The sequence below is a fragment of the Pezoporus flaviventris genome, unplaced genomic scaffold, assembly GCF_033815535.1.
Source record: "Pezoporus flaviventris isolate CSIRO_AGI_PZ_B2104156 unplaced genomic scaffold, CSIRO_AGI_Pfla_v1 ptg000007l, whole genome shotgun sequence".
In the NCBI taxonomy this organism is placed as follows: Eukaryota; Metazoa; Chordata; class Aves; order Psittaciformes; family Psittacidae; genus Pezoporus; species Pezoporus flaviventris.
In genome coordinates, this window is record NW_026892555.1 from 75,834,819 (window position 1) to 75,861,326 (window position 26,508).

General features: G+C 40.0%; 1 protein-coding gene across 1 annotated transcript in view; it reads left to right on the forward strand.

The window, feature by feature from the left end:
• The first annotated feature begins 403 nt into the window (after positions 1–403).
• Positions 404–26,508, forward strand: part of FBXL7 (F-box and leucine rich repeat protein 7) — a 187,054-nt gene continuing 160,949 nt past the window's right edge. Inside the window, exon 1 of the mRNA XM_061449242.1 lies at positions 404–498. Coding sequence (XP_061305226.1) covers positions 462–498 — 37 coding nt within the window. The 5' untranslated portion in view covers positions 404–461. The remainder of the gene's footprint in view (positions 499–26,508) is intronic.

Below are 26,508 nucleotides of genomic sequence, written 5' to 3' on the forward strand. Positions count from 1 at the left end.
TGGCTGGCGGCTGCCTCCCGTGGGAGGCGGCAGAGGGGCTACGAGGAGGAGGAAGGCGGAGCGGCGGTGAACCACCGGAGGAGCCCCAGCACCGGCCGCGGGGCGGTGGAGCCTGCGCCCGGGGGCCGTCCTGTTTGTGGATTACAACTGGAGCCGCCTTCCCTGCTCTGACTCCCGGCAGGAAACTTCATTTTTGATTCCTTCCCCATCCCTCCCGCTTTTCTTTTCCTTTTTTTTTTTTTTTAACTTGATTTTTTTTCATTTTTGGGGCGGACAGGGAGGGTGTCGGCCACCCGAAAGAAGTTACAAGGCTGCTTTGGATATGTCGCCGTGAAAACTCTTGCAGGCTCCCCCAGCCCCTCTTTTCCGTATCACCCTCCCCGGCTCCTCTCCATCACCCGCGGTCGCGATGCTGCACGGCGGCGTGGGGAAGCGGCGGCGGAGAGCATGAAGCCGTCAGGATGGGCGCGAACAATGGCAAGCAGTACGGCAGCGAGGGTGAGTAGGAGAAGGGAGAAAGAGGAGTGCTGGGGTAGCAGCGGGGTCACTCCAGTTGGGGCGGGGGGTGTCCGGGCGAGAGGCGCCTCAGCTGGGGACCCCACCGGACAGCTGTCCCCTTCCTTCTCGATCTCCGCAGCCGGGATCCAGGACACGGCCCTTAGGCTCCCACTGCGCTGAGACCCTTCGAATACGCTTAACTCTATTCATTTTAGAAAGTGAGATGTAACTGCTGTTTCAAACCACGGTGTAGGGGCAGCGGCGTGGCTTAAAATGAGGCAGCTCAGGGGGTGCAGCAGGGTAACTTTGCTAAAGAGAAAAACTCCTTAGGGTGCTCTTTGTAATCCGTTTCTGCTTGTCTTTATATCCCATAGTCCTTATATTATGCAGTAGGGTATATGACTGCTTCCTGTCTGAAGAGAAAGAAAAAAGTTAACCCCGGGAAAGAGGAAGGGGGAGAGTTAATGTTCTCCAGCTGTTATCCATAGATTGTACTCCTGCAATTTCGCTTCAGTGAAACTTTAGTGGGTTTGGGTTTAGATGTAACAGGGCCTGGTTCATTCTTGTGGAAACCTATTAGTCTCACTGGAGTTGCATCGGGGATGAATTTCAGCTGCTTTGCTGCTGGTGTGAAGGACTACTGGAACAGTCAGCTGGTGTCAGGCAAACCAATGGACAGTATGTCAAGTTTGTCTTCCTGCCAGCCTGGTTTAAGCTTTCTTTAACTTTTAGTTGTTGTCCTCATTGTGTTCAGGCAACTCTATGGGATAAATGTCTTCCCCTCATACTATTGTGCAAAACTATAGGATCACCACATCTCCTTGTTTTTTGTTTTTTTGTTTTGTTTGTTTGCTTTTGTTGTTGTTGAGGGTTTGTGGGTGGAGCGAGGGAGATGGTCCTATTCTGCTATTTTCCTATTCTGCTTGGCTCTTTGGGAGTCCAGAAGGCAACTGCCAAAGAACACACCTCCCTCACATTCCAAATATGCATGAAGGTGGTGAAGAGAAGGGGAAAACCACTGCTTCTTCAATGGATTCTGCAGTTCCTTTCTTTTATTGCTGAATCAACTCTGCTCTCGGAAGAGGTGAAGAAGTCAGAAGGTTTAAGCTAAAGCTATTTTCACTGTTGTGGGTTTTGCTCACTTGATACCATTGCTAGCATGACTTCTGCATAAATGTGGTGAACCTGGAAGTTGAAGTCATAGCTTCTTTGGATTTCTCCTGAAAGGGGAAATCCTCATTTGTCCCCAGAGTTGGAAGGGTTGATATCTATAATTCTGGTCACTTGCAGAGCTGAGGGGTGTTTTGCTCAATGGTAGAAAGGCACAGCTGCATCCCTAGGCTTCCCTGTGAGTCTAGAGGAATGTTTGCTTTAATTAATGTCCAGTATTGGGGTAAGAATGCGATGGACACTGAGTCTTTGGCAGCCCTCGGTGAAGTGGAGGAGAGCTTTACTGTTTCAGATCTACCTGATAGGAACTGTGAGGAAGAGGATGCTGCAACATGATTTTCTTAATTAATTCTTTTCCCCATTCAGAGGGAGGTTGGACTGTGGAAAGACAGACTATATGTGACAAATCTTTGCAGTACAGACCATTACCAGGGTTGGGAAATAGGTAGAATACTTGTTTAAAAAATAAAAGAAAATAAAAATAAATAAATTTAAAAAGCCCAAACTCTGATCTTTTGGTTTAGGTAACTTGTCCCATGCACCATTAGTGCCTTCATGGATCCAGTTTTCCTGGTAGCTTCTGTGTGTAATCAATTGCTGTGAAACTTAGAAAAGCTCTTGTTTGCTACTTTCTTTCTGGGCGATGCAGAGAACAACTCTAAAGCTGATAAAGGGAGTCATTTTTTTCATAAGCTACTGGGGCTTTTGGTGCCTTTGACAACTGAACTGTTTGATTGCTGCAAAAAGTTGTTTTTTATGGATGTGATTGGGATCCCGAGTGGAAAGGTAGTGCTCTGAGGAAATGCCCAACTGCTGTGTGCTTTAAGAGCAACCCGAGTGGGTTGAAGTTCATGGAGTGTCATCTGTGGTTAACTGTGTGGTACATTGCTTTCAGCTTGGTGGGCTCTGCAGGCTCCTGTTGCTCTATGGCACACTGTTAGCTGAGCTTCTTGGATGCTGTCTTCCCATTTGCTGGTTGCTAATATCTTGGGTGAGATTTCAGACAATTGTGAATTACTTTTTAAGATAAGATGGCTGGTGTTGTTCATGCAGTCTTTGGATCTCTTGTGAGGCTTTGGAACATAAAGGAGTTTGCCAGAATTGATTGTCATTTCAAAGCTGAAGAGATGCATTAGGGCAAGATACCTCTTCTAAAACACTAGATAACCTTAGTAATAACCAGGAAGTTGTTGTGTGGCTTGATACATTGTTACACTTACCATCACTAGGCAGTTCTTTGAAATTGCCACACTGTGTGTGTAACAATCTCAGGTAGCTGTCTAAGTGTTTGTAACTAATCACATAAACTGCATTGTAAAGCTTTAATTTATCTGCTTGCTTCTGCAAGCCTTTATTGGATAAGTTTCATTGGAAGATATAGCTGTCCTGTTGAGAGGGACAGGAGAGCTGGATGTTTGAGGAGTCTGAATTAATTTGTTTACAGAGTCTGACAGATAATACATTTTCCATAAATCTAATTTTCCAAACCAGGCTGAAACTTGCTTGGAATGAAGTTTCAATGTGAATAAAATTGCTTCTCAGAAAAATCATGTCATGCAGATGGGATATGAACACACAGTCACTTAAAATGCAATCATAACATACCCAATTTTGTCTACAGGATTTTACCTCTTTTAGAAAGTAAATTGAGAAATAAAAGTTTTTACTATGCTTCATTTGGCTTTTTAAAATGTTTCTATAAGGGAGACAGTTTCTGAAAGCTTGTTTAATTAGAAAAAATTCAGGCTTATCATATTGTGCAGTACATTCTGACTGAAGTGCTAAAGTTCAGAGTTAGTCTTTCTGAATGTGTTCCAGCAGTTGTATTTGAATAGCATGACTGAAGCTAATAGATCACTGGAGCAAGAAATACACTTGGTCATGGGGTAGTTCTTATAAGGCATTTGGCTATACAGTGGAAATGTATCACCAGTTACCTAAGCAAGAGTGCTTACTGTTGCCTTAGGATAAATCATTCACCTTTGTCAATTGTTTAACTCCTGGCTTGATTTTTAAATGAAAGGATGCCTACTGCATGGCTGATAGTGGATAGGAGTACCTGTTGTAGAAACTGTCAAAAACCCCACTGATTTACTTATTTTTGTTGTTGTTGTTCAAGGACCATTTGTTAGAATGCATTATCGAAGAGAGTTGCAGTTAACCAGATAAAACATTCTTCTTCATCACAGATGAGGAGGTTGCATTGAAGTATATTGCCCTTTATTGCTGAGCTGATTAGACACCCAGGCAATCGCTGTTTGCACTTTGGTGCACAGTGTTTCTATAACAGTTATGTGCAGATTAACATAGGCTATAGAGCCTGCTGTTGGAGTGGGAAAGGCAGAATTGCCGAATCATTAGAGTTGGAAGGGTCCTTTGGAGAATCTAGTCCATCCCAGGCTGCCAAGGTTGGGCCACCTAAAGCAGGTTACACATGGGTGCATCCAGGTGGGGTTTTGAATGTCTACCCCCTGTCTTTGGGAACAGGAGACTGAATGCTGTCCCTCTTGCCACCTACGGCAATTCTGCATCCACAAGTGAACGACGTTAAAATTGCAGGCTTCTGTTTGATAAGGACGTAGGCTTTGTGACATGAGCTGGAGGAAGAAACTGTGCTCTTAAACACAAAAGGAAGATGCAGCATTGAGGTGGAATGGCTGCTTTGCAAAATAACCAGAACTTGTCAACACTTTTTTTCTTCCCGAGTGACTTAATTAAATTAAGAGACCTAAGAACTAGTCAAAAGTAGTCAAATTTTAATTAAATTAAGAGACCTAAGAACTGGTCAAATTCAAGAACAGCTGAATAATACAACATTTTGACAATACCAAAGTTCAGGCCTTAAGAAATGTCTTTTTAATGAATCAACTGTCCAGATTGCTGCAGCTGATAAATCTTCTTTTGGGTATCTCCTGTACTTTCTCCTTCCAGAACCTGGTCTAGAGAGGGTTGGTGACAGTGTGAAGCAGCTCTGGTTGATCAGCTAAAATGTATCGTGAAAAACTTGATCTGACACAGGAGCTTGGTGCTGTGGAGAACAGAAGGTGGCAAGTGAGAAATGGTTGAAATGGCAGCTTGAGCAAGGAAATCAACCTGCCTGAATCAAACTGATTTTCTTTCTTTTTGGATCTGAATATTTGTGAAGATTTAGATGGAACCTCTTTGGGAATAACTAACTCAGTTCTGGTTTTGAAAATGTTTCTTCTCAAACTTTGACTTGTGGCATTTTCTGTTCACAAACCGAAGGGAGAATTCCTGTGTGGATCCCAGTGTCATGCTAATGTAAGTGCCACTGCTGAAACCTGCCTATGTCATGAGATATAGTTGCCACAAAGCACAGGAAACATGGTTCACAAAGGGGGCTTTAACTGTGATGTGTGAGCTGGTGCACAGTAGCTGAAGCTTTCTAGGAATTGCCAGCATGTAACACTGTGGTGAAATAGGTCAATCTGTGTTCTTTCAGGAGAAGGTTAAAGGCTACTTTCTGAAATCCCTCCCTTCAGCAGGGGGAAATGGTTAAGGTCTGCTTTATAGACCTAAAATTTCATACTTATGTCCTCTTTCCTGAGGGTGCTGTGGACACAGTAACCCCTTATGAGTGCTGCCTTTGATTTCAAACTGGATCTCTGCTAATTCAGTGATGGCAAGTGTTTTGACACATCAGGCATTGTGTAAGAAAATCTTTTAAATCTAAAAGTTGTGTTATTCAAGACCCAAAGACTTTGCCATGTGTTAGGATTTATTTCCTTACAAAGTGATGGTAGATTAGCTTCACACACAGTGCTTATGTGAGGGGTGAAAAACAGTGTAACATCACGGTCTTGCAGTCGAGAAACAGTATTAGTGGTGGGTAAGTGATTTTATTTAGAGTGTTGAATTATAATTGATATTTTAATGAGGGTAAAGGGAATTGAAAAAAACACTAAATTAGCTTTTACCGAGTTAATTATGAAACTGTGACACTCAGTTACACCACCCCCCTTTCCCAGGTATCTTCTCTGTGTGCTGCATCTTCAGCAAGGACAGTTTTTAATTCTGGCATATATTTTTTTTTTCTTCCCAGACCCAAGTGGAAGAGTCTCATCCTTCCTCAATGCTCAATGACTCCTAGACTGTGCAGACTTTTCTTCACTTTGATGTCTGTGTTACATTTACACGTTACTATCTGATGTGTTATATGTGAAGTTTAGCACATAGCTTTTACTTAAGTCTTTCTTACTGTTCTGATCCTTTTCCAGGTGATCTGTCGAGGTAGTGTATCTTGCTGCTCTTGTAGATGTCTTAGTTTGGCTAGTCTTCTCTCATACAGCTTCCCAGTGCTTAATAGCTGCAATTGAACTGTAACACAAGATTATTGTAAATATTATGGGGTGGCTCAGTGGCACTTTGTTGTGCCTGTCTCGTGCAATTCTGTTCTGCTTTCTGCTGCTCAGCCTGGGTTGGTTCTTGCACTTTATCTGTAGCTGGGTTTCACTCTGCTGTATTCAGGGACCCGAGAGTTGCCTCTTAACAGCAAGGTTGGGACAGGAAATATAGCAACATTCAAAAGTCAATCCTTTAAGCAATGTTGGTTTTTGAAAGTGAATGTGCACTCTGACAGCTGCCAAGTGCTGCTAACCAGAAGTAACCTTCATAAATGCTGCTTATGATACTTTTTTTTTAATGTAACTTTCAGCTCAGCAATGCAAAAGGATTGTCTGTGTGTGTGTGTGTGTGTGTGTGTATTTACTCAGCTTGTCTCCAAAAAGTAAATCTACCCTAAACTCAGTGCATATGTTGCTTCTTGTTGACCAGATCACATGGCAGGATGGGAGGAGGGTCAGACATGGCAGTTAACTGAGCTGCTGTGCTGCTTTCAGTTTCTCATAAGTCACTATTTTCTTCTTAATAAATGAACTGCCTCTGTGTGTGCGTGTGTGTATGCAGGCATATGTGTTTATACACACCCACACAAAGTAACATATCTGTGGGGGTTTTCAGCTTTAAAAGGTTGCTAATGTTATCTGTAGCTTTCCAGAAAGTAACTTACTGTCTCACATGCATGTTATTTCATAGAATGTTTCTCTTTCATAAAATGCTTCTGGAGGAAGGTATTTTGTTATCTTATTAATAGACATAAGCTAACAAACTGCACTGTAGGGGGTCATCTTTGACCTGGATAGTTGCTTCAGCCTGGTACAAGATTAGCTGGATGCTTTCTTTTGTACATTAAAAATATAAATAAAATTATCAGAGGCCTGGATGAACTTTGGTGCTGGTGATGCATGACATGGGAAGCTTCCAGCAGATCCCACTCAGGTAAGGTAACAGGAGTCCAAGACTTGCACATTCTGGTCTTTCTTGTACCCATTCCCCACAGGTAGGGAAGGAAATGAAATTGCTTTGGTAACTTTCTTAAACTGAAACTGTATTTTTTTTTTTTTTTAAAGAAAGTCCTTCTACCAAAGCGGACTTCATAGAGTCTAAGGTGAAGTTGATACTGTAACTTTCCTTGTGGAAAAACATCATGATGTGTTCAGAATTGCACGGTTTTAAGTCTGAGTTGCTAACCCCAAAATGTCTCTTCAGTGAATTTTGTTTCCTGGCATTTTCATCCTTTGGCTACTTCTGGATTCCTCACTTCTGTGAGCACTTCCTAACTAGGAATTAGTTTGCATCTTTGTGGGTCTTGTTTGTGTTAGGAGAGTGATTGGCAGAAGGCAGTGGATGACATTTGGAGGCTGAAATGCATAAGTGGTTTATTTCTGCTCTTTGTTTTGTAGTGAGCTATGCCCGTATTTTTTTAATACGGTACATATGCTTTGCTGAATTAGGGCAACTATTACATGAAGGAGTGGAAGCATTCAAAAGTTGAAAAAATGGGTGTGGGGCTGCCAGTAGAACCTGTTCCTCCTTCATAAGGAAAAGAAATACGCAATGCTTTCTAGGTATATAGATGTACAACTTGTGATAGGATTGACATGCTGAGGGACTTTGGTACTCAAGTAGCATTTAGGTTGAGACCTAGCAGTGTTCTTGTAGCTGAGCATGGAGTAACGCTATTAGTTCTGTCTGATCATACCCCTCACTTTAGTTCCAAGTCTACCTGTCTGCCTTCTAGCATAGACATCGCATTAAGGACAGCTTTATGCAAGACCTCCTTGGAGGAGCTGATGCATAGAGAAGGTGCTGTCATCATCTTGATGCTATGATGTAGGTGATAAAAGAAGTTCCTGTTATCCTAGATTGTACCTCTTGCATGCTTGCCACTGTGGTGTCTCTATCTGTAGGTGTCTGTTCATGCAGAATGAGAATTCAGCAGGGAGCCCGGCCATTCCTCTCAAGAAATTAAGGTCTACATTTTGACCAAAGTGAGGGTCTTCACTCCAAGAAGCTCTAAAGCAGAAACAAACAGGACTAAATTGTGCTGATCAAAGAAATACTCTTATTTATATTCTACATATGCGAAGGAATGCTGCTGTGATCGTGTTACACAGACTGAACTGTAGCAAAGCTTGGAATAGGCATGAACAGCTTCAAGTACTGCCTTGAAGGAAAGGCTTGAGTTGGCTGTGTTTGAACAGACATTTAAGGAAAAGGTTTCAATCTATGCCAGTATCCAAACTCAACAAAACTAATTTCATGGCAAAGTAGGTCTCTTCACGCTACATGATTTTGTGACCTCTACCTTAAACAAGTAAATAGGGGGGAAATAGTTGTTGGTGTTTTTTTTAATTGTTATTTTTATTTTTTTCGTATGTGCATTTCCCATGTGGACTACCTGTCCATGCAAATGGTTGTTTAACACACATATCTGTATTTATCTGAAGTGGGTAATTACTGTCAGGAGCTGCATGGCATTTGAAATCTTTATCCTTACTGTGCTCAACAGCAGTGTTTGCTGAAAATGCAAGCCCAGGTTTCATTTATATGAATGGGCCTTTAGTCAGAGAAATCTACAGTGGCATAGCAGTTATTGCTCTGATTTTAGTGGATCTTTGCTCAGCAGGAAGGGTTTGTTTTCCAACACATCTGTTTTCAGAACTGAGATATGAAAATGCATAGCATACAGCAACTTGCATTCAGAAACGGGTAGCATAAATGACTCTTGAGCTGAAGTCACGTTAGTAGACTTGTGGTGTTGCCATCATGTCCTTGCTTTAATAGTGTGGGTGGTAGTATAGGACTTAACCTGGAGCTCTGTATTCTGGGCAGCCTTGCTAGTAAACTTTTCCAAAGACCCTTCTTAGAATAAAGAGAGAAACAGGAACCTCTCATTCATGCCCATGTTTTGAATCGGGAAATTCCTGTCTACAATACATAAATTTGTCACATCAACATCTTAAGTCATGTGACACTTTTCTTGGAGACTTGTGTACAAGTGTGTATAATAGCTGCAAGAATACTATACTGAAGTCTTCTCAAACAGCATACTAATTTGGAGGAAGGTGTTTAAACACTTCTCAGTGAATCTATTTTTAAAATAACCTTCCTTGATTTCCTTCTTTGTTCCTGTAAAAGCACTAATGAAATTTGCAGATGATATAAAAGGAGCAATTATGAGGTCAGATGTCTTTTGTTTCTTTTTTTTTAAGAAAGAAAAGGAACAGGAGAAACCAGAAACACTGGCATAGTATCAGTTATAGTTAACAAGGGAGAACCCCTTTTGATAAAGAGTTACATTGGCTTTTTTGACAATGAAAGGAGAATTTTGGTCAAGTCTAGTTGTCACATTACAAGTGTAATCTTGTCAGTTCATGGGGAGCCCAGACTTTCATTACTGTTAAGACTGCCTGCATTGTGGAGAAGCAGGCCATCTATTTAAGGCTCTGATATTTGTCGCCAGATTGCACACAATCCTCTTTCAATGTAAATGTGACTGCACGGGATAGAGGATCTTGCAGGTGATTCCCCCCTTCTGACTTGTTTACTACTATTCCCCCCCAAGTTGTGTACTACTCTAAAGAATATTTCATTTAAATCCTACCACTGAAGATAGTAAAGCCATTGTGGGAACTGATGAAAAGAAGTTATATGTGTATGAGTTCCTTACAGTGCTCGATCTTCTTACAATGAGATATGTTGTCGTTTTATTACTGAATGCTGGTAGTACTTGATCTAGCTTACCACTGGTGTGCAAGACAAAAGACAAGAGTTGGTCACCAATAGAATTACTGAACAAATCATCTTTTCTGTAGTAGCTAGTTAAACATATTTCTATCTTCCTTGTTCCGTTTGTCTTTTCTCCAACAGTTTATAAGGAAGTTGGTTTTGGCATCAACATAGTCATAGAATAGTTTGGGTTGGAAGTGACATTTAAAGGTCATCTAGTCCAACCCCCCCTACCATGGGCGGGGACATTTTCAAGGAGATCATGTTGCTCTGGGCCCCGTCCATCCTAACTTTGAATATTTCCAAGGATGGGGCATCAACAACCTCTCTGAGCAGCCTGTGCCAGTGTTTTACCACCATCATTGTAAAAAAAATTTCTTCCTTATAGGTAGTCTGAATCTGCCCTAGTTCAACTTAAAGCCATTCCCTCTTGTCCTATCATAACAGGCCCTGCTAGAAAGTCTGTCCCCATCTTTCCTATAAGACCCTTTAAGCAGTGAAAGGCTGCAAGAAGGTCTCCCTGGAGCCTTCTCTTCTCCAGGCTGAACAACCCCAATTGTCTCAGCCTTTCCTCACAGGAGAGGTGTTCTATCCCTCTGATCATTTCTGTGGCCCTCCTCTGGACCCTCTTCAATAGGTCCATGTCTTTCCTGTGCTGAGGGCTCCAGACTTGGACTCAGTACTCCAGGTGGAGTCTCACATAACTGTTTAAGATGATGGAAGCAATGATCTATTGCTGAATGTATTGTTGATATTATACTATTATGACTCATGCTTTCAGATTTTTTGAAACTTTAGGATTTACTGAAAGAGGTATAAATAACATCCTTGGAGCAAAAGGATTTAAATTCCAGTTACCCATGCTAGCATTATGTTGAAACTAACAATATGCTGTTGTATGTCAAGATCTAGTAGCTGAGCTTCCTCCTTGAGTTCATGTTTGATTGTACTCTTTTTGTAGCCAACAAACTTGAAGGTCCTCATCTGTTTTTATCAGGGTTTGAGGACATGGGTGCTCTAGTCTCTTACTGAGGAATTGCTCTTTTGTTCTGGAATACTGACTTGCCAGTGGAAATACGTAGAGGCAATAAAATTAAACTATGACATTTTCCAATCAGTCTTGGCCATATCTCTGTCTACTTTGGAGCCTGAAGCATACAGACTTGCAGACTGAGAGTGACATCTCTGCAGATCTCTAATTCAACCAACTGCTCAAAACAGAGTCAACTAGAGCAGGTTTTTCCTGAATTGAGGTGAGGCTGACCAGCCTGTGATTCCCTAGATTGTCCTCCCTGCCCTTCTTGAAGATAAGGGTAGCTTTTGCTTTTGCCAAGTCCTCAAGAACCAATCTTGATTGCCATAATCTTTCTAAGATGATTGAGCGTGACCTTGCCATGGCATTGGCCAGATCACTTGGGCCCCAGAAATGCATTCCATCAGGGCTCATGGGTTTGTATCTGTCCAGTTTGTTTAAATGTTCCCTAACTTGATTCTCCTGTACTTCTACTGATTACTTATGTTTACAAAAGGTACTACCATGCTTCAGAAGAAATAGAGTTCAACCACAGCAAGTTCTGGCAAGTTTTAAGGCTGTCTTACAGTAGCTGAGTATCTCTAAACAGTGCTCTGTAAACTTGTGTCTACAGCTGGCTTGGAGTTTTTCAGCCATAATTTATTTTTACCTTATTACTAAGTTGGGTTTTTTAAAAGTCTGTTTCCACAGTACAAAGAAACTCGCTCTTTCTCAATGACTATGCTTTCTCTTGGCAGAGAACAGATAAAATAGAAGAATCCTCCTAAGAGCTGTGGTGGTAGAATCTGGCTCTGGATATTTTTTTCTTTTTGTTGCTGTTTCTGGCAGCATAAGCAGTCTGTGCTTTTATGAGAAGCTTCTTCAATGAAATTTTGCTTCCTTTGGAAGGAACAGCTAGCCCAGGATCACATTTTCTTGCTGTCCTAGGAAATTAAGATGATTTCTTTAATTAATGAAATTATACTTGTATTAATCATTTCTGCAGTTTTCAAGGTGATGCAGTAGCTGCTGGTAAAAATGCTTAAAAGTAATCTGTACTCTGCTGGTGTAAAGATTTGCTTCTTTCCACATACTCTAGAATTGGATCAAAAAGGATTTAAATCCCCCATTTAATGATGGTGCAAAGTTAGATAAATATTCAGGTGTAGAAGAAACATTGCAAATGAAATAATAAAATATGATTGTCTTAAATCTTCTTCTGAAAACAAACCCAGATGTTAGAAGAAAAAGCACTTAATTTTTAATGTTCCAAAGTGCTAGTAGATCCTTCTCCATTTAGAATTTTTTATATAAAACTAAACCCATGTACAACACAGTGTTTTGGGTGTTTGTACATCTTAACATTACTCATGATGGAATTTACATTTTTGTTTTAGTACTGAAAAGCTATTTTTTGGTTAATCAATCTGTTAGCATTACCTGTTCCTTGAACATTTGCTCTGTGTGGGAGAGTGGGTAACTTCCTAGAAAGATGGAAGGTTAAAATGCTTTGTGGCATAATCATGAAAGATATTGGGATCAGAACTATATCCACGATACCTGAATTGAAATGTTCAAACACAAAAGATTTTTGGGGTGACTTTTTTAAAGCAGTTTTTCTTTCCATTTTTTTATGTAGACTACACAGCATAGTCCAGTATGAAGTTTTCTTTGGCACTTACTAGGCATGAGCAGCATATTTTACTTATGTCTTAATTTCTCTTGGGAAATTATTGCTCTTTATTCCCGTGTGGGTGTACCTTTTGTTGCACTGTGTGGTTGTCTTTATGGAGAAATATGAATGCTTGTTCTGAGTATTTATTTCTCTTGCCAGGAATTGCTGAAACAAAGGTGAATGTGAGACTTCCTCTCCCTCGGACAATTACAAATTTTTCTCACTTCGACTCTGGTTTCAAGAGGTTCTATGTGAGAAGCTTTCTCATATATGAGAAATTATCCAACTGTGAGTGGGCTTAGAGTTTATCAAGAGGTAGCACAGGAAATGTAAAAGGAAAGGTTCACTTCTATTTGATTGTCCAGGAATATATTGATTAAAATATCATGTGTTGATTTAGGGCTCTGGTAATGATGTCATTTGCTTCGCACCAAGAAAGTACATAAGTTAAGCTGTATTTCTGTCTGAGAGCTGAACTAGAATGGCTGCCCAGCATCTTAAAAATGGTACCTGTTTCTCTCATTGTAGGTCAGGTAATGAAGTGGAATTGAACCACCTTATCTCTTACCATTTTTTTGAGCACAGGAAGAAGGTGGACACGAGTGTTGCAGACTTGTTCCTCTCTGGGTTTCCTGCTTTCATTTTGCTAGGCCTCATTTTCTATAGAAAATAAACTCATGCCCTTCTGCGGATAAGATCTGCTCCTTCCCTTCCCCCACGGTGTCCTTCACTGAAGTGTAGGGTTTCGTCATTAAGTCCCTACATGAGCAAAAACATTCCTAGAAAGTGAAGTTTGGCTTCCATAGGATTAGAATCTAAACCAGAACAAGTCTAGTCAGACACAGGAGCCTTTCACGCTGCAGAGTTGGCTGTTAGCTGTTGTGTGGTTTGCCTGTATGTGTTTTTTAAGCACAGATTAATCCTGCCCATGTTTTCTTCAACTTTCTCCCTGATAGAGATATCGGCACTTGTCTGAAAGGAATGTGGTAGGTAGGACACAGAGTCAGGTCTATTTGTGAAAGCAGATAACTGCCTTGTTTCTAACATTAGCCATCCACAGTTTTGAGGAAATGTAGGACAAATTGTAAAGGATTCTGAAAATTTAGGAGGTATTTGCAAGCCAAGGCCACATCTCTAACTATGCACTTGAGAGAAGAAGAATCCTCACACAATCCTACTTTAACCCTATGGATACTGGTTTATGGGTAGCAAGCAGAGTGTTGATGAAATCCCTGTATATTCAGTAGAACTCATTCTTGTAAGTTTGTGTTTTGTTTTTTTTTTGTTGAACAAATCCTGTATTTGAGGGCTGAAAGTGGTAATACTTGGCCATTGAGCACTGCTGTGAGGAGAGCCTTCAAGTCTGCTGGCTCATACCCAGATTTTGTACAAGATGAGCCCTTTATCTTGCATGATAAAATCTTACAGTAAGTACCATTCTCCAGAAATAATGTACGTAATCTAGTACAAAACCTCCCTGTAACAAATAGGGTAGATCAAGCCTCACCTACTGATATGTAGTAATCTAGCCCTGCAGTCCTAAGTGGCTGAAGAGGAAGGCTGTTTTATGTACCCAGGAAGGGAAGGGCAAGGTGATGAAGAGTATGGTGTCTCTGGAGTTTCTCAGTCTTTCACACAGGTCCTTAACTAGTATGCAGCATGACCACACTTAAGTAAATGTGCTGTCTTTTATTTTAAATTTTACATGACAAATCTGCTTTTGGTCGTTGCTTTTTTTAACCCATAGCAGTGTTGGTTGCGCAGGATGAGCAATGTGAGAGCTCAAGGGCATATGCAAAGAATTCTCAGGGTTTTCATTGATTTCTTATCTGCTTTGATTTAGCATACTCTCCAGAATCTCTATGATAATGATGCGATGCTGCTCAGTGATACCTTTACACTCACTTTTACACTTTTTCCAGCTGTCCCTTAGGCCTTCCACGATTCCTTCCATCTCTTTAGAGCTTTACGTTTACACAGAAGGAAGTTTTATAGGGTCAATGTATATAATGGGAATGCATATTCACGCTGTGCAATGTTGCCAATATTCTGGACTTTTAACAGTGTAGTATTGCATTATCTTGATGGCTTCAAGACCCTATTTCTTCTTAGTATATATGCTAAGCTAATTGAATTCCTAAAATTTTAAGCTCTTGTAGAAGTCCAGTAAGAATCCTCAAAGTAATTTTCAATCTGGTTCCAGTAAAATGGCTTCAAAGAGTTGAGGCTGAGAATACAATTTTCAGTGTTCTGTGATCAGCATCAACTTTTGTGATCTAAAATGGATGGCTTCTTTATGAAATACTCCGTGTGAGTAAAGGAACTGTATTGTAACTTTTTTAAAAAAATGAAAATGCAATATTCTGATAGGGATAGTCAAACGTACTAATTTGTACCTTAAGAAAAGCAGCACAAACAACACAGTCACCAGTGATAACGAAGTGTGTTAAGGAGAGTGGAAACCCCGTGTACTTCCTTAAAACTGGCCAACCCTTATCAGTTGCACAAGAAAGTCATTAAGTCCTGGCTACCTTGTGAAATGCATCAACTAAGTCCTGATAATTCTAGTTCCCAGCAGACCAGAGACCAACTAATTGCATTTTTCATAAGAATTTTAGCATAGTGTTTTTGTAGCTTCAGCAGAGAAGGAAAGGAAAAGATTTGCCTTCTGACCTTTTTTTTTTGATCTGAGACTGAGAAACAAAAACTGTGGCAAAATCTGTAATCGTAATCAGCGTTTTCTAACTAAGTTGGGAAGAATGTCATTGGTTTGATTTTTCTTGAAGACTGACTTGTTACAGTAGACATAGAAAACTTCTGAAGAGATAACATCAGTTGTGGGTAGTAAATCTATCTGTATCTTATGTTTTGTAGTTGCTTTGCCACATAAATGAAGATTTATTCTGAAGTGTAATGGATTTATGATTTGATAACATTGCATGGGCAGATAACACCATTTACATAAGGGACACAAAGGCTTTTAAAAGTATTTTTAAAGAAAGCTTGCCACTTGAGTTACTTCCTGGCCTGTCCTGCAGTGTGAACTGCTGCAAAGCCATGCAACAATGTTAGGATTAGGTAAGAGAGGTGTTCTCATTTTTCCAAGTCGTGCTTTGATGCTTGAATTAAGTTGAAAACAGAACAGGTAGTGTGTCTGTCCAGGAGCTGCCAAAGGAACTTAAGTTTGTAATTTTGGGTCAAATCTGGTATCTCTCTTTCAAGATCTGCCTGTCAAATTGTCTTGCTGTAGCTGAAAGCAAACTTCCATCTAAAATCAGTATGATTTACCTTACTGTATTCTGAGAGTTCAACATCACTGGTTGTCTCTGATTCTCTGGTCGTTGGTTTCACTATTAATTCAATTGTCTGTTACCCTCTTAAGTCTGACAATAGTTCCTCATAGGCCAATGGCCGTTGTCAAAGTCAATAAAACCTTGGCCTACTCTTATGTGGAGATGGTTGACTGGCTGCAAATGCTGCTTGTCTCGTTACAGCTCAGCTAGGGATTTTCCTGTACTGGTGTAGTTCAGACTGTCCAGAAGTGTTTAGCATGAAGAATTTTCCCTTACACCTTCTAATCCCTTCTGAGTAAATTGTGAAGTGTCTAAGAAGCTATTCTTCCTTTGCTTAATGGCACAGTTTTCTCCTCAGATGAATGCAAGTATTTCTTTTCTGCTGTGTAGCTTGAGAAGTGTGGGAGAGTGGGCACTGTGCTTGTGTTGTTTTGAAAATGCTTCTTGGGCTCCAGACAAAAAGTAATGTCTGGAATATTTCTGTTTATTGTCTGTGAGAGGCACAGGAAATAAAAAAGGCCAACTAAATTATAGCAGGCAGCAAACTCCTCTGAAGCAAAGGAAAATTTAGGAGTGACAGAACTGTGCCTTGCTGCCCACTGGGTCTCTGTTGCACATTTCTCATAAATCTAGTGACAGAACTGGATCAAGGCTCCTTCATTCCAGAAAAGCAGAGGGGGAATGGAAGCCAGAGGTTCAGAGCCAGATTATCAAGTAGAAAAGGGAGAAACCTCTTCTCCTTTCTCCCCAAATCTCCTGACTCTGTGGGTGAGTTCTCAGGTAGGTACCAGAGCCACAAGCAATTTTGTAGGCAGGATTTTCTTCCACCTTCACTTAGTAGAACAAATGGTTTTGATATCCTTTAGCTAGTTAGAGTTGCAGATAGTAGTGGAGGATGCTAAGGACAGATAGTCAGTCCAAGTGTGAGCAAATTGATGCAAAATACTGGATGAATCTGTACTGTCTCAACTATTCAGGAGTCTCCAGCTTTGGCTAAATTTCACCTATATTGCTGTAAAGATAAATGGCCTGCCAGGTTTGCAAGTCCTCCTGCCTCAAGGCAGTTGCTTGTATTTTCAGCCTTCTGTTTTCTTGCTGCCTAAACTGTTCAATCTTTAGGTTAAACAGATGCATGAGGAAAAAAATACAAAATTTAAATCTGGGCATTTGTCCACTGTAAGCAGACGGGAGTTGCTGCTTCTTTGAATGTTTAATGACAATAAAATAAATTACTGCTAAGTACTTTATGCCTCATTTGTAGCAAAGTAACACTTACCTTAAAATGTTGTTTGCACATGTGCGATGTAAAAATGCTATTTAGACCTTAAGATCTTTATTTTTAGTAACAGTAACCTCAAATGGTGATTTATTCCTTGGTGTGCTTTCTGCTAACCCAAAATGTGTATTTGACCTGTGAGAGTGTGCTGCTGTGAGGCTACTTGCCATCCTCTATACCATGTGGGTGTCTAAGTGTTTGTCCTTCAGAGCAGTGCTTTTTTTTGTGTGGCTTTCCATGAGGAAAAGAGACTTTCCATGAGAGAAATAGAGTTTCCATGAGACTGAGTGTTGTGCTGTTATATTTCTGTCACAGACTTTAATACTGGTTCTTTGCTCGTACCCTAAGAAATGCTGTGCATCTACTGTGCAGGTGATGTTAATCTCTCAGTGCTGAAAGCTCAGGGTTTGTGTACTGACTTTGTGTGTCCAACAATTTTTGATTTAAATTAAAACCTTAATGGCAGTTAATAACAGTGGCAGAAGCAGGAACTGGAGGGAAAGGGCTGTGTGGGCAAGATTGCTCACTGTAAGGGCATTCCTGGAAGGACCTTTGCACAGAGTCTGAAATACATGTACTGTCTGATAAAAGAGATCCCTTTAACCTGGTGTCCTGTCATCCACAGCAACCCTTACTGAATCCTGAAGAAATAATAGTTTAATGGAGTCACGTGAAGAGTTATTTGACAGAACCTTTAAGCTAGATTATTATTTTTTTAGGGGTGGGACTGATATGTGAAGCAGGAATGGAAGATAATGTGGATGTGCTTTTCTTGTTAGGTCTTCACTGCTCCTTAGTTGAAATACTACAATACTATTGACTACAGTAGTCAGAGGTGACAAGCTGGTGTCATTTTTTGTGTTTAGAAATTAAATCCTGCAAATTGTCATCGTGCAAGCAGTTACCTGAAAATGCTTGTTTCTGACGCCTTGTGGTTGAACCCCAGAGCAGCAGCGTGTGAAATTTCATTAGAAATAATGTTTTATTCCTTGCTATATAAAGCTGCTTTTCTAGCTCTACTCCAAAAGAGCAACCTTGTTGTGTGATGTGTTAACCTAGTCGTGTGTACTACTTCTATCAAGATGATGAAATTAATTGAAACTCCATGAATGTGTTGAACTATGAAGGACTGTTCTAGGGTTCTGGAAATTCAATTTTGTCACATGTACAGTACATCCCTAGCTCTTGAATTTATGGACCATAAGAAATAAAGTTGCCTTTCTCCAAGCTTTTTATTTTTCCTGCATAACGATTTTTATTGTTCATCTGTTTCCAATAGTTCTCAATAAGGGATAGGTTTTATAAACATTTTCACATTAAAAGCTTTGAAGCATATTGTTGCTCGAGTTCATCTTACCCTGAAATAGCTTTTTCTCAAATACTTTGCTTTTATCACATGGAACTGCTGTAGCTCCAAGCCCTGGCTTCAACGTGATCAGTCCAACTGGGACAACTTTCCCCAAGCGTGACTGTCTGCAAGTCTCAGCCTTTGTTTGCATGCAGAAGGTGTACTTGTTCTTCTGAAAGTCTGTACTTCAGAACAATGAGGTTACCTTTAAAACTGAGGGTGAACACATACTGAGAGCTAATCTAGCAGCTAGGTATAGCCATAAGCCCTTTTAGTTTTAATTTGATTTATATGGGAAAACAGGCATTTTTAAATGTAGTCTATGACGTTTTCCTCAGATCAGGTAAAGTACGAGTGGAGAATCCATTTATTGTTGGTATAATGTCTAAACTGAGGTCTTCATCCATGTAAAAGCTCTGCATGGGAAGAAATCCTGTTGCTAATGGATTTCGCTTCCTCAGCAAAAGCTTCTAAAGTTGCTCTGGCCTGTGAATATTAAATAACTTCTGCAGAATTCCTTTATGGACTTGAAGCTGTTCCAGGAGTTTAAGAACAATGGGGTTGCAGGGTCTATGTTTCCTCCTTGGTAAGGGTAGAGGACAGGCAAATGGACACATTTACTATCTGTGATTATTGGCTGAATCCTGCAAAAAGCCGATTTTGTAGCCTGATAACAGCTCTGACTCAAAGCTCTATAACTTGCACATCTCTGTTTGTAATTATCTAATCCTGCTTAGGCTTGCTTTTCCTGAATAATGTTTTTTGTATGGTGAGCATTTCCTGAAATGCAGGACTAATGCAGGGCTTAGATTCTTTCCCATCACAAGGTAGAATGCTCCATACCTAAAGAAATATCTGGTAGTAATGGCTTAGTTTTTGGGGGATTGGTTGTTTTTTTGTTGTTGTTTGGTTTTCTTTTTTTTTTTTGATTTTTTTTTTTTTTATTCTCTAAGTCATTTTTCTCTTTAGCACTAATGGAAGTCTGCTGCTCCCTCCTGGACTATAGTCTTAAAAGAATAATGCTAAGTACTCTAAGTATATTAAGTACTTTACTAAAAGTTGAATACTATGAGCATCTGCTGCTCCTTTTGAATGAGCATTCTTGTTACTGGCCCGTTTGTTCATGTTTTGTGTCTACTGGCAGTAACAGCTCTTGGTAGCTGGATGTCAGATACCCGCAGGCATGTCAACATGGCTCTGCTTCCTGCATTGGGAAATCTGTGTTAATACTCCGGATTAAACAGCAACCAGGACCTGGAAACCCTTGCTGTTCTGCATGCCACAGCCTTCCCCTTCTTATATTAGCAAGCAGCTGTAGAAGGTGATTCTAACTGGGGGAAGACCACTCTAGGGACACTTGCTCTGCAGAAGTGTAAGCAGAGAGGAAACTTAGGCCGGAGGAGTTTTTTTATTTGCATGTGATGAATTTTAGCTGTACTGGTGATTATGTAATTCTGGAAATACAGAATCAATCCATCCTCTCTTCAGTTAAATGACAGAACTTTATTAAAAAGCTAAATGACTTGCATGTTTTATCAGTCATAGATTCATATAGAAAATAAAAATCAAGAAGGTTTAATAAAACTATAGGAATTGTTAAGATACATTCTAAAAATACAATTGAAGATGTGGTTCTCACTTCATATACAAATCCAAAATTGTTAAGAAACATATGGAAAATGACAGCCTAAGTAGGTTTAGCAGTGTGCTCCCAGTGTGACTAGGTCTCCAGAGGTTTTTCCAAGCAGGCATTCAGAGTTTCTGCCATCAGAAAATAGAGGTAAAAGTTTTTCTTATTTTAAGCAGGAATTCATATTTCTTTTGGCTCTGCTTAGTTATGCTTTCTGTTACAGGGCCCATGCATTAAGGCTTGCTTTTATCATGAGTTTTCTGTTTCTGTTCATATTCTTGTCAAAGCCATCTTTAGCAGGCACAGGACCAGAAGCTTAAGGAGTATGTCTAGGCTAAGTCCTTTACTATTTGAGCTAGCAGCAGTCTGTTAAGACCCAATAACAAATAGTTGCTGTTCCCAGAGATTTGCTTATTGAGTTGCACAATTGACCAACCCATTAAACATCGTCTGGGAATCATGGTTACCTCTCTTTTCTTTTTTTTTTTCTTTTTTTTTTAATATAGTTTTGCCTGAAAATCAAGATGGTGAAATGGGTAAGTACATAGACCTCAATATTTCCAGACATGAAAGAGCTCTATCTTATTGGTACATTTTTCTGAATCAGGACAGAAAAATTACATTACATGCATTCATTGCAACAGTTTTCATGTCTATACATGAGTCCTTAGGTAGTTTTTAATGAAAATGGGAGTTGCAGAGCTCTTGAAGGGTATATAGACTGTGAGCTGTTTATAATATTAATTTTCACAGTAACTGGTGTATAGTAAACTGGTTGTATTTAGAACAGTCTACTTAAAAATCGCTATTCTTTAATGAAGCTATTGGAACCTTTAACATGAAAGAAAAATAAGCATAGAGATTCTTAATGTTAAAAATAAAATTTGACAATGGAATACAAAGAGCCATCGTGACTGCTTCTGAGTGAGTTTGGAAACCGGGTGGTATATGCCTGACATCAAGCATATAGCACAACCCTTTATGAAGTCAGGTTGTAGTTAAAACTTTCAATGTTTCTTTAAGAATTTTGACTCAAATGTAAATACAAATTGGAAGAAGTCAGGTATATTGCGAGGTACCCAACCAACACGTCATTTACCAGTACAGATGTAGTTCCATACTTTTTGTGATGAAAGGAGATTGAGAGGAGGAGCTTTCTGAGATGAGATCTGAAACCTCTACCTGCTGGCCCTAAATGTCCTAAGTCTTTGTATAAGCAGATGTGTTTCTTGGTTATAATTCAGCTGTGTTCTGTCTTGCCCGCCTGCCATAGTACTTCTCTACTCCAGATATAACAAGTTAGTAGTGGTCTTTGGTGGAAACACAATCCAGAAGCTTCATCTAAACTGTGGGTGTACAGAAATAGGTGTTTGCTCAAGATCATCGGGACTCCCATGGCCTCTTGCTTAGGTAACATGGAAATCGCTGGTCTAGTCATAGCCACAACCCAGAAGATACAGTTAGTGTTGGTTTCAAACAGATGGACAAAAATTATCTGTTGCAATTAATCTTGACCGTAGAAACTGTGTTCAGAATGTGTACCAGCTTTCAAGTTGTCTTTAAATATCTTTTGAAATCATTGCAGTCATATGAAGGCTTGACAAGCCTAAAGGCTTGACAGCCTATAGGTAGTTGCTTTTTTGTGGAGAAATTTAGCCTTTATGTTTTAAAAATATCTGTCTCTTCAGAGTTTCACGCATATGCATACAAGGACTTAAAATCTGGTAGGTCATATAGGACTCAACTTGAAATTTAGTGTTTGGTTCTTATGCCAAGTTTGGGTTTATAAAAGACACAGTACAACTTAATACCATGCTACAGCTATTGCATAAAGAAGAGAAACTTTTAAAAGATTCACAATTACCAATTTTTTTTTTGTTTGAACATGCAATGTGCTTGGGAAGACCTCGCATCTTCCCCGTAAGGTGCTTTGTCTGGAAACTGCTCAATTTAATGGGTTTTCATGGCCAGGTATACAAAGTTTTCCATACCTTTGGAGTGTTTGTATACCAAGATCAGGTATTCTTGAAAATATGGGTTAGACTCAAGCAAGAAGCTTGACTTTTATAGCATTTATGTTATTTTGGCTGCAGGTATTATTGCTGGTATCGATTTGTTTGTGGTTTCGTTCTGTTTTTCTGTTGTTGCTGTTGTGGGGTTTTTTGTTTGTTTTTGTGGATGCTTAGCTTTCAGTGCGAGAATGAATCTTGGCTGACTAACTGAAAAGTTCAAGTCTGGTTTTATTGGGTTTGACCATAAATCGGCCCTATCAGTTTTCACTTGACCTTGTGCTCTTGTGGAAACTGTGTTTTTTGTGTGTGGCTTGTTTGTTTGTTTGAAGATATCTGTCACGTATTAAGTGTCTTACTCTTTCTTTTTTCTCCAAATGCCATCAAAGAAATTTTAATAACTGGCAGTTCACAGATAGGAATCTGTAGGAGTTTTGTAATGGTTGTCATTAGGTAGAACATGATGCTGCTGGATTATATTTTCAAACTGTTTTTCTTTTTGTCAAGCTGAATTTTAGTATAAAATTATATCAAACCCAAACCTACATCAGTTTTAGTTCCCTAATGAAAGGAAGCTCTGTGTTGGATTCTTTGTTTAATGCTTACTGCAGAAAGGGTTTGTCTTCCAAAGGACACTGTCTTTTCTACTGGCCAGTACCTGCAGGGTCACTGCAGCTTTTTTACTACTTCATCTCTATTACCCCTACCACCACTAGTCCTTGCAAATCTGTCTCCTAGGACAAGGCATTAGCCTCTCAGCAAGCAAGTGCTGATGCCATCGTAGTCTGAATTTTCTCAAGTAGCAAGGCCCAGCCTGTGCAGATCCTGCCTGTCACATGCCTTTCAAGGGCTTAAGGAAACAGAATTCACCAGATTACCTGTGTAACCGACTAGCCCTCTTTCAGAATCCCATTCCTGCCTGTGATGGTAATCCTCCGTTACGGAGGGCCAAAGTTCCCTTTTCCTTGCAGTTGTTACCCTATGGTAAACAAAACTATACGGCAGCAGTATTCTGGTAGCCTCTCGGGTTTGGGAGCAGCTGATGGTGATTTGAGTGGAGAAGGGAGAAGACCAGTACTCAAAAGGAAATTATTGATTCAGGTATTTGGCCTGATTTTTATCTTCTCCATTTCTGCGTATTTTTGCAAGTGAGAGATCAAGCACAGGAGTTAAAATCTTTTGTCTGAGTCTACATTTATCTTGGCAAAGGTGAGTTGTTTCTAGTTGAAATGTAAGACAATTGATTACATCTACTGCATTAGCCTTGCCTGTATAAATTTAATTAAATCCTCAGATACAGCTTCCTGTTGGGAGGATGGGGGGGATGAGACTTTTCTTTAAGTGAACAAAAGTGTGGCTGATTTGAAGAGTACCGTAAGCTGTTTTCAAGAGGGAGTTACCATAATGGAGATGTTACTAGTGGTATTTCCTCTGAGATCTGCCTTGACTAACATTTTCATTATTGACTTTGAACTAGATGAGCTCCAACAATTTGTGCACAATGATGGGAAACAGTGCAGCAGTGACAGAACCTGTGAAGTGGCAGAAGTAGAAATGGCATGAACTCAATGGTGTAAAGTGCTGAATAGTGCAGGGAGGACAACATTACAATAAAATTTTGAAGTAGGCATCTCATCAATTGGAGGAGGAAGGGGATCAAGAGTGTATTGCTAGAGTCTAAACTGACCATGGATTGTCAGCATGGCATAGCATATAGCTGGAGGCAGGGAAAAGTCTACTGTACATCAGGGAAAGTATTTTGGATAAAAGAATACTAGAACTTGTGTAAAAGATCCTATTTAGAAGGCCACAATGGCAATACTGATTTAAACCAGAACATCTGTAGGAAATTGCTATTAGAGCGCTTGGAGAAAGTGGGAACTCTACCTTCCATGTAGACTTCCTTTAAGACTGTTTTGTTCAGGACTGTGAAACTAGAAACTGGTTTTAACTCCCAGAGGTCAGATAGATAGTCTAGGCAGATGTGCTTACTCTCTGTGCTTCTGGGGAGTCATCCTTGGTTCCCCTACAAATATTTGAAAGGATATAAATCAGTCATGGATGGGGGGGAGGCTGAAACGAGGAGCTGTAATGTTTGATCAGGACTGAAGTTTTAATTATCGTTCAGACTTGGCAGAAGTGGTAGAGATTCTATGTTGAAGCAAGAGGTCTTTAAACTTATGATGGTGCTGACCTTTTCTGTAATATGGGGAAAAAGTAACTTTCTAGGTAAAAATACCTAAAAAAATCCTGACTATCATGCTTGCTATATTGCTGTCTTTCTGCTGGGCCTTATATTTTTAAGTGTCTAGGGAAATGGGGTTGCCTGGCTACTCTGACCTTCTCTCAGACTATCTTTTCCTAATACTGGCTGTACAGCTTTCATTTGCCTGAAGTCAGTGAACTATGATTTTCAGTGTTCTTGGATTTTGTATTCTGGGGTGCAGACCACCTGCTTTATACTGATTTTTAGGCATGCAGTAGTCTGAAATGTTTCATTCCTGATACAGTAGAACTGCTTACAAAGTCAGTGCTGGGCTGTAGAGAAAGAGCTGCTGTGAGGCACAACATCAGGCCTCTGTCTCTTGGTCTGCCCTGCTGTGGGCTTTGTTTCAAAAAAACAGCTGTTTAGTTAAATGCCAGGACTCTTGCCAAATTCCAGCATGATGTGATTAAAACATTCTCCACAGGCAAACTCAGCAGTGTTGATCAGAAACCTGATGCAACCTAGGGATCATGCTCTGCAGAGGGTGCTCTTCCAGTTTGAACAGAACCAAAAGGGGAGCAGACTCATATGCAGTACTGTGAAGTTTTCAGTGAACTGAATCCCTTCCTCCTGCCTGTGCAGAATTAGTAAGTGGCCACTTGTAAGCAAATGGCTCACTCATCTGTCAGTTACTGATACTTTTTCTTGATTTTGACAGTGCTGTCATGACAGTCCTCCTATTTCAGTGCGCTATATCAGTGCAGACTTGTTGGATGAAGAGAGTGACATGACCACCTACTTTATCCCCTGATATTTACAACTTTTTAAAAGGCATAAATCATTGTGGAAGATAGTGTGTGTCATGACCCCGCGTTCCTTTGCAGGGATCCTGTTATATGTCACTTGGCAGTTTGGTTTACCCACTGTGGTGGGTACTTGATCAACTTTCAGAGAAATTTTTATTCTCTGCTGTTCTCAGTGAAAATTATAAGATTAACTGCTTGCCCTTGCCAGCAGCAGGAGAAAAAGCTTTTGCTGGACTCTTCCAGAATTGAAATGTTGACTGGGTTGGTTGTTCCTTCTGCTGGACTGCAGCAATAGAATAAAATTACAGCCCTACAGAAGTTGTTCCATGTGTTGGATGAGTTGGATTGGTATAGGAAGACATTTAAGCAAATAAATAGTATTCAATACTAGCTGGCTTGATAGATACTTGCCTACCTCCTGACAAACTGCTTGATTCACAGGGAGCTTCATCTGAGATACTCAAAGGGGAGGTAGTTTTAAGAAGATTTCATGAGCTTGAAGGGCACCTTGGAAAAGTGCCCGTGGATGTCACTAGGGAGTAGGTGGAATGGAAGGCTGTGAAGGAAGAGCTGTTTGGCTGGTTTGTTTCAGCTGACCAACTGGTAGGATGGGCACAGTAAACTCTGAATAAGTCTGGATCAACAAGTCATACCTCCCTTGTGTGAGGTAGTGCCTGGGGATTGTTCTCATTGTTTTGACTTTTAAAGTGCATAGTGCATGCAATGTGAGCTCTTGCTGTATGATCTTTTTTATCAGTGGTGACTTTTTTGGAAAGAGAGACTGCCAAAAATCTTTGAAAAAAGTTTTTCTGTACTGTTATAAGCCAGTGGAGTGGTGTAATGAAAACTGAGTCTTGGATTTATCCTTCTGAAATAGGGGTACTTTTACATAATGAAAGGTCACCCTCGTTGACAGATCAAGCTTTGTGTGATGGATTCCTCCACAAAGGTTCCTTTTCAAACAGGTATTTACTTATGGTTGTTAGATGGTTTTAAGGTAAGAGAAAAAGACAAGGGTGTGATAGTAGTCCTTTCTGAGAGAGATGTGGTTTTCTTCAGGCTCAGATATAACTGCCAAAAAGGCATCTGCTGTCTAGCATTGTCAGCCAGAGCTGGGAGACAGATCAACCTCTCTGTCTGACCCAGTCCAGTGGATGCATGCTCAATATCCATCTATTCTTTTATGTGCCAAAATCACTTTGAGAAAAATCTTCAGTAGTTGTATATCTTTTAAAATGCTTTAAGTATTAGATTCAAAATGTATTCAGTCATTTGTGAGCGGACTTATTTGCTAAAGATGTTTGTCATTAATAGGTGCCTGTATCTACAGTTTCAGATTTTATGGTGATGCTTTCTGAAGATGGATTTTACTGCTGTAACTCAGATAGTTTTTCACTTCAACAAAAACTGTGCTGCATTGTGAATCAAGTCAAGGAATGTTGCATCTTGAGAAGTAACCAATAAGACAGTTTGCTGTGAGGTGTTCACTGACAT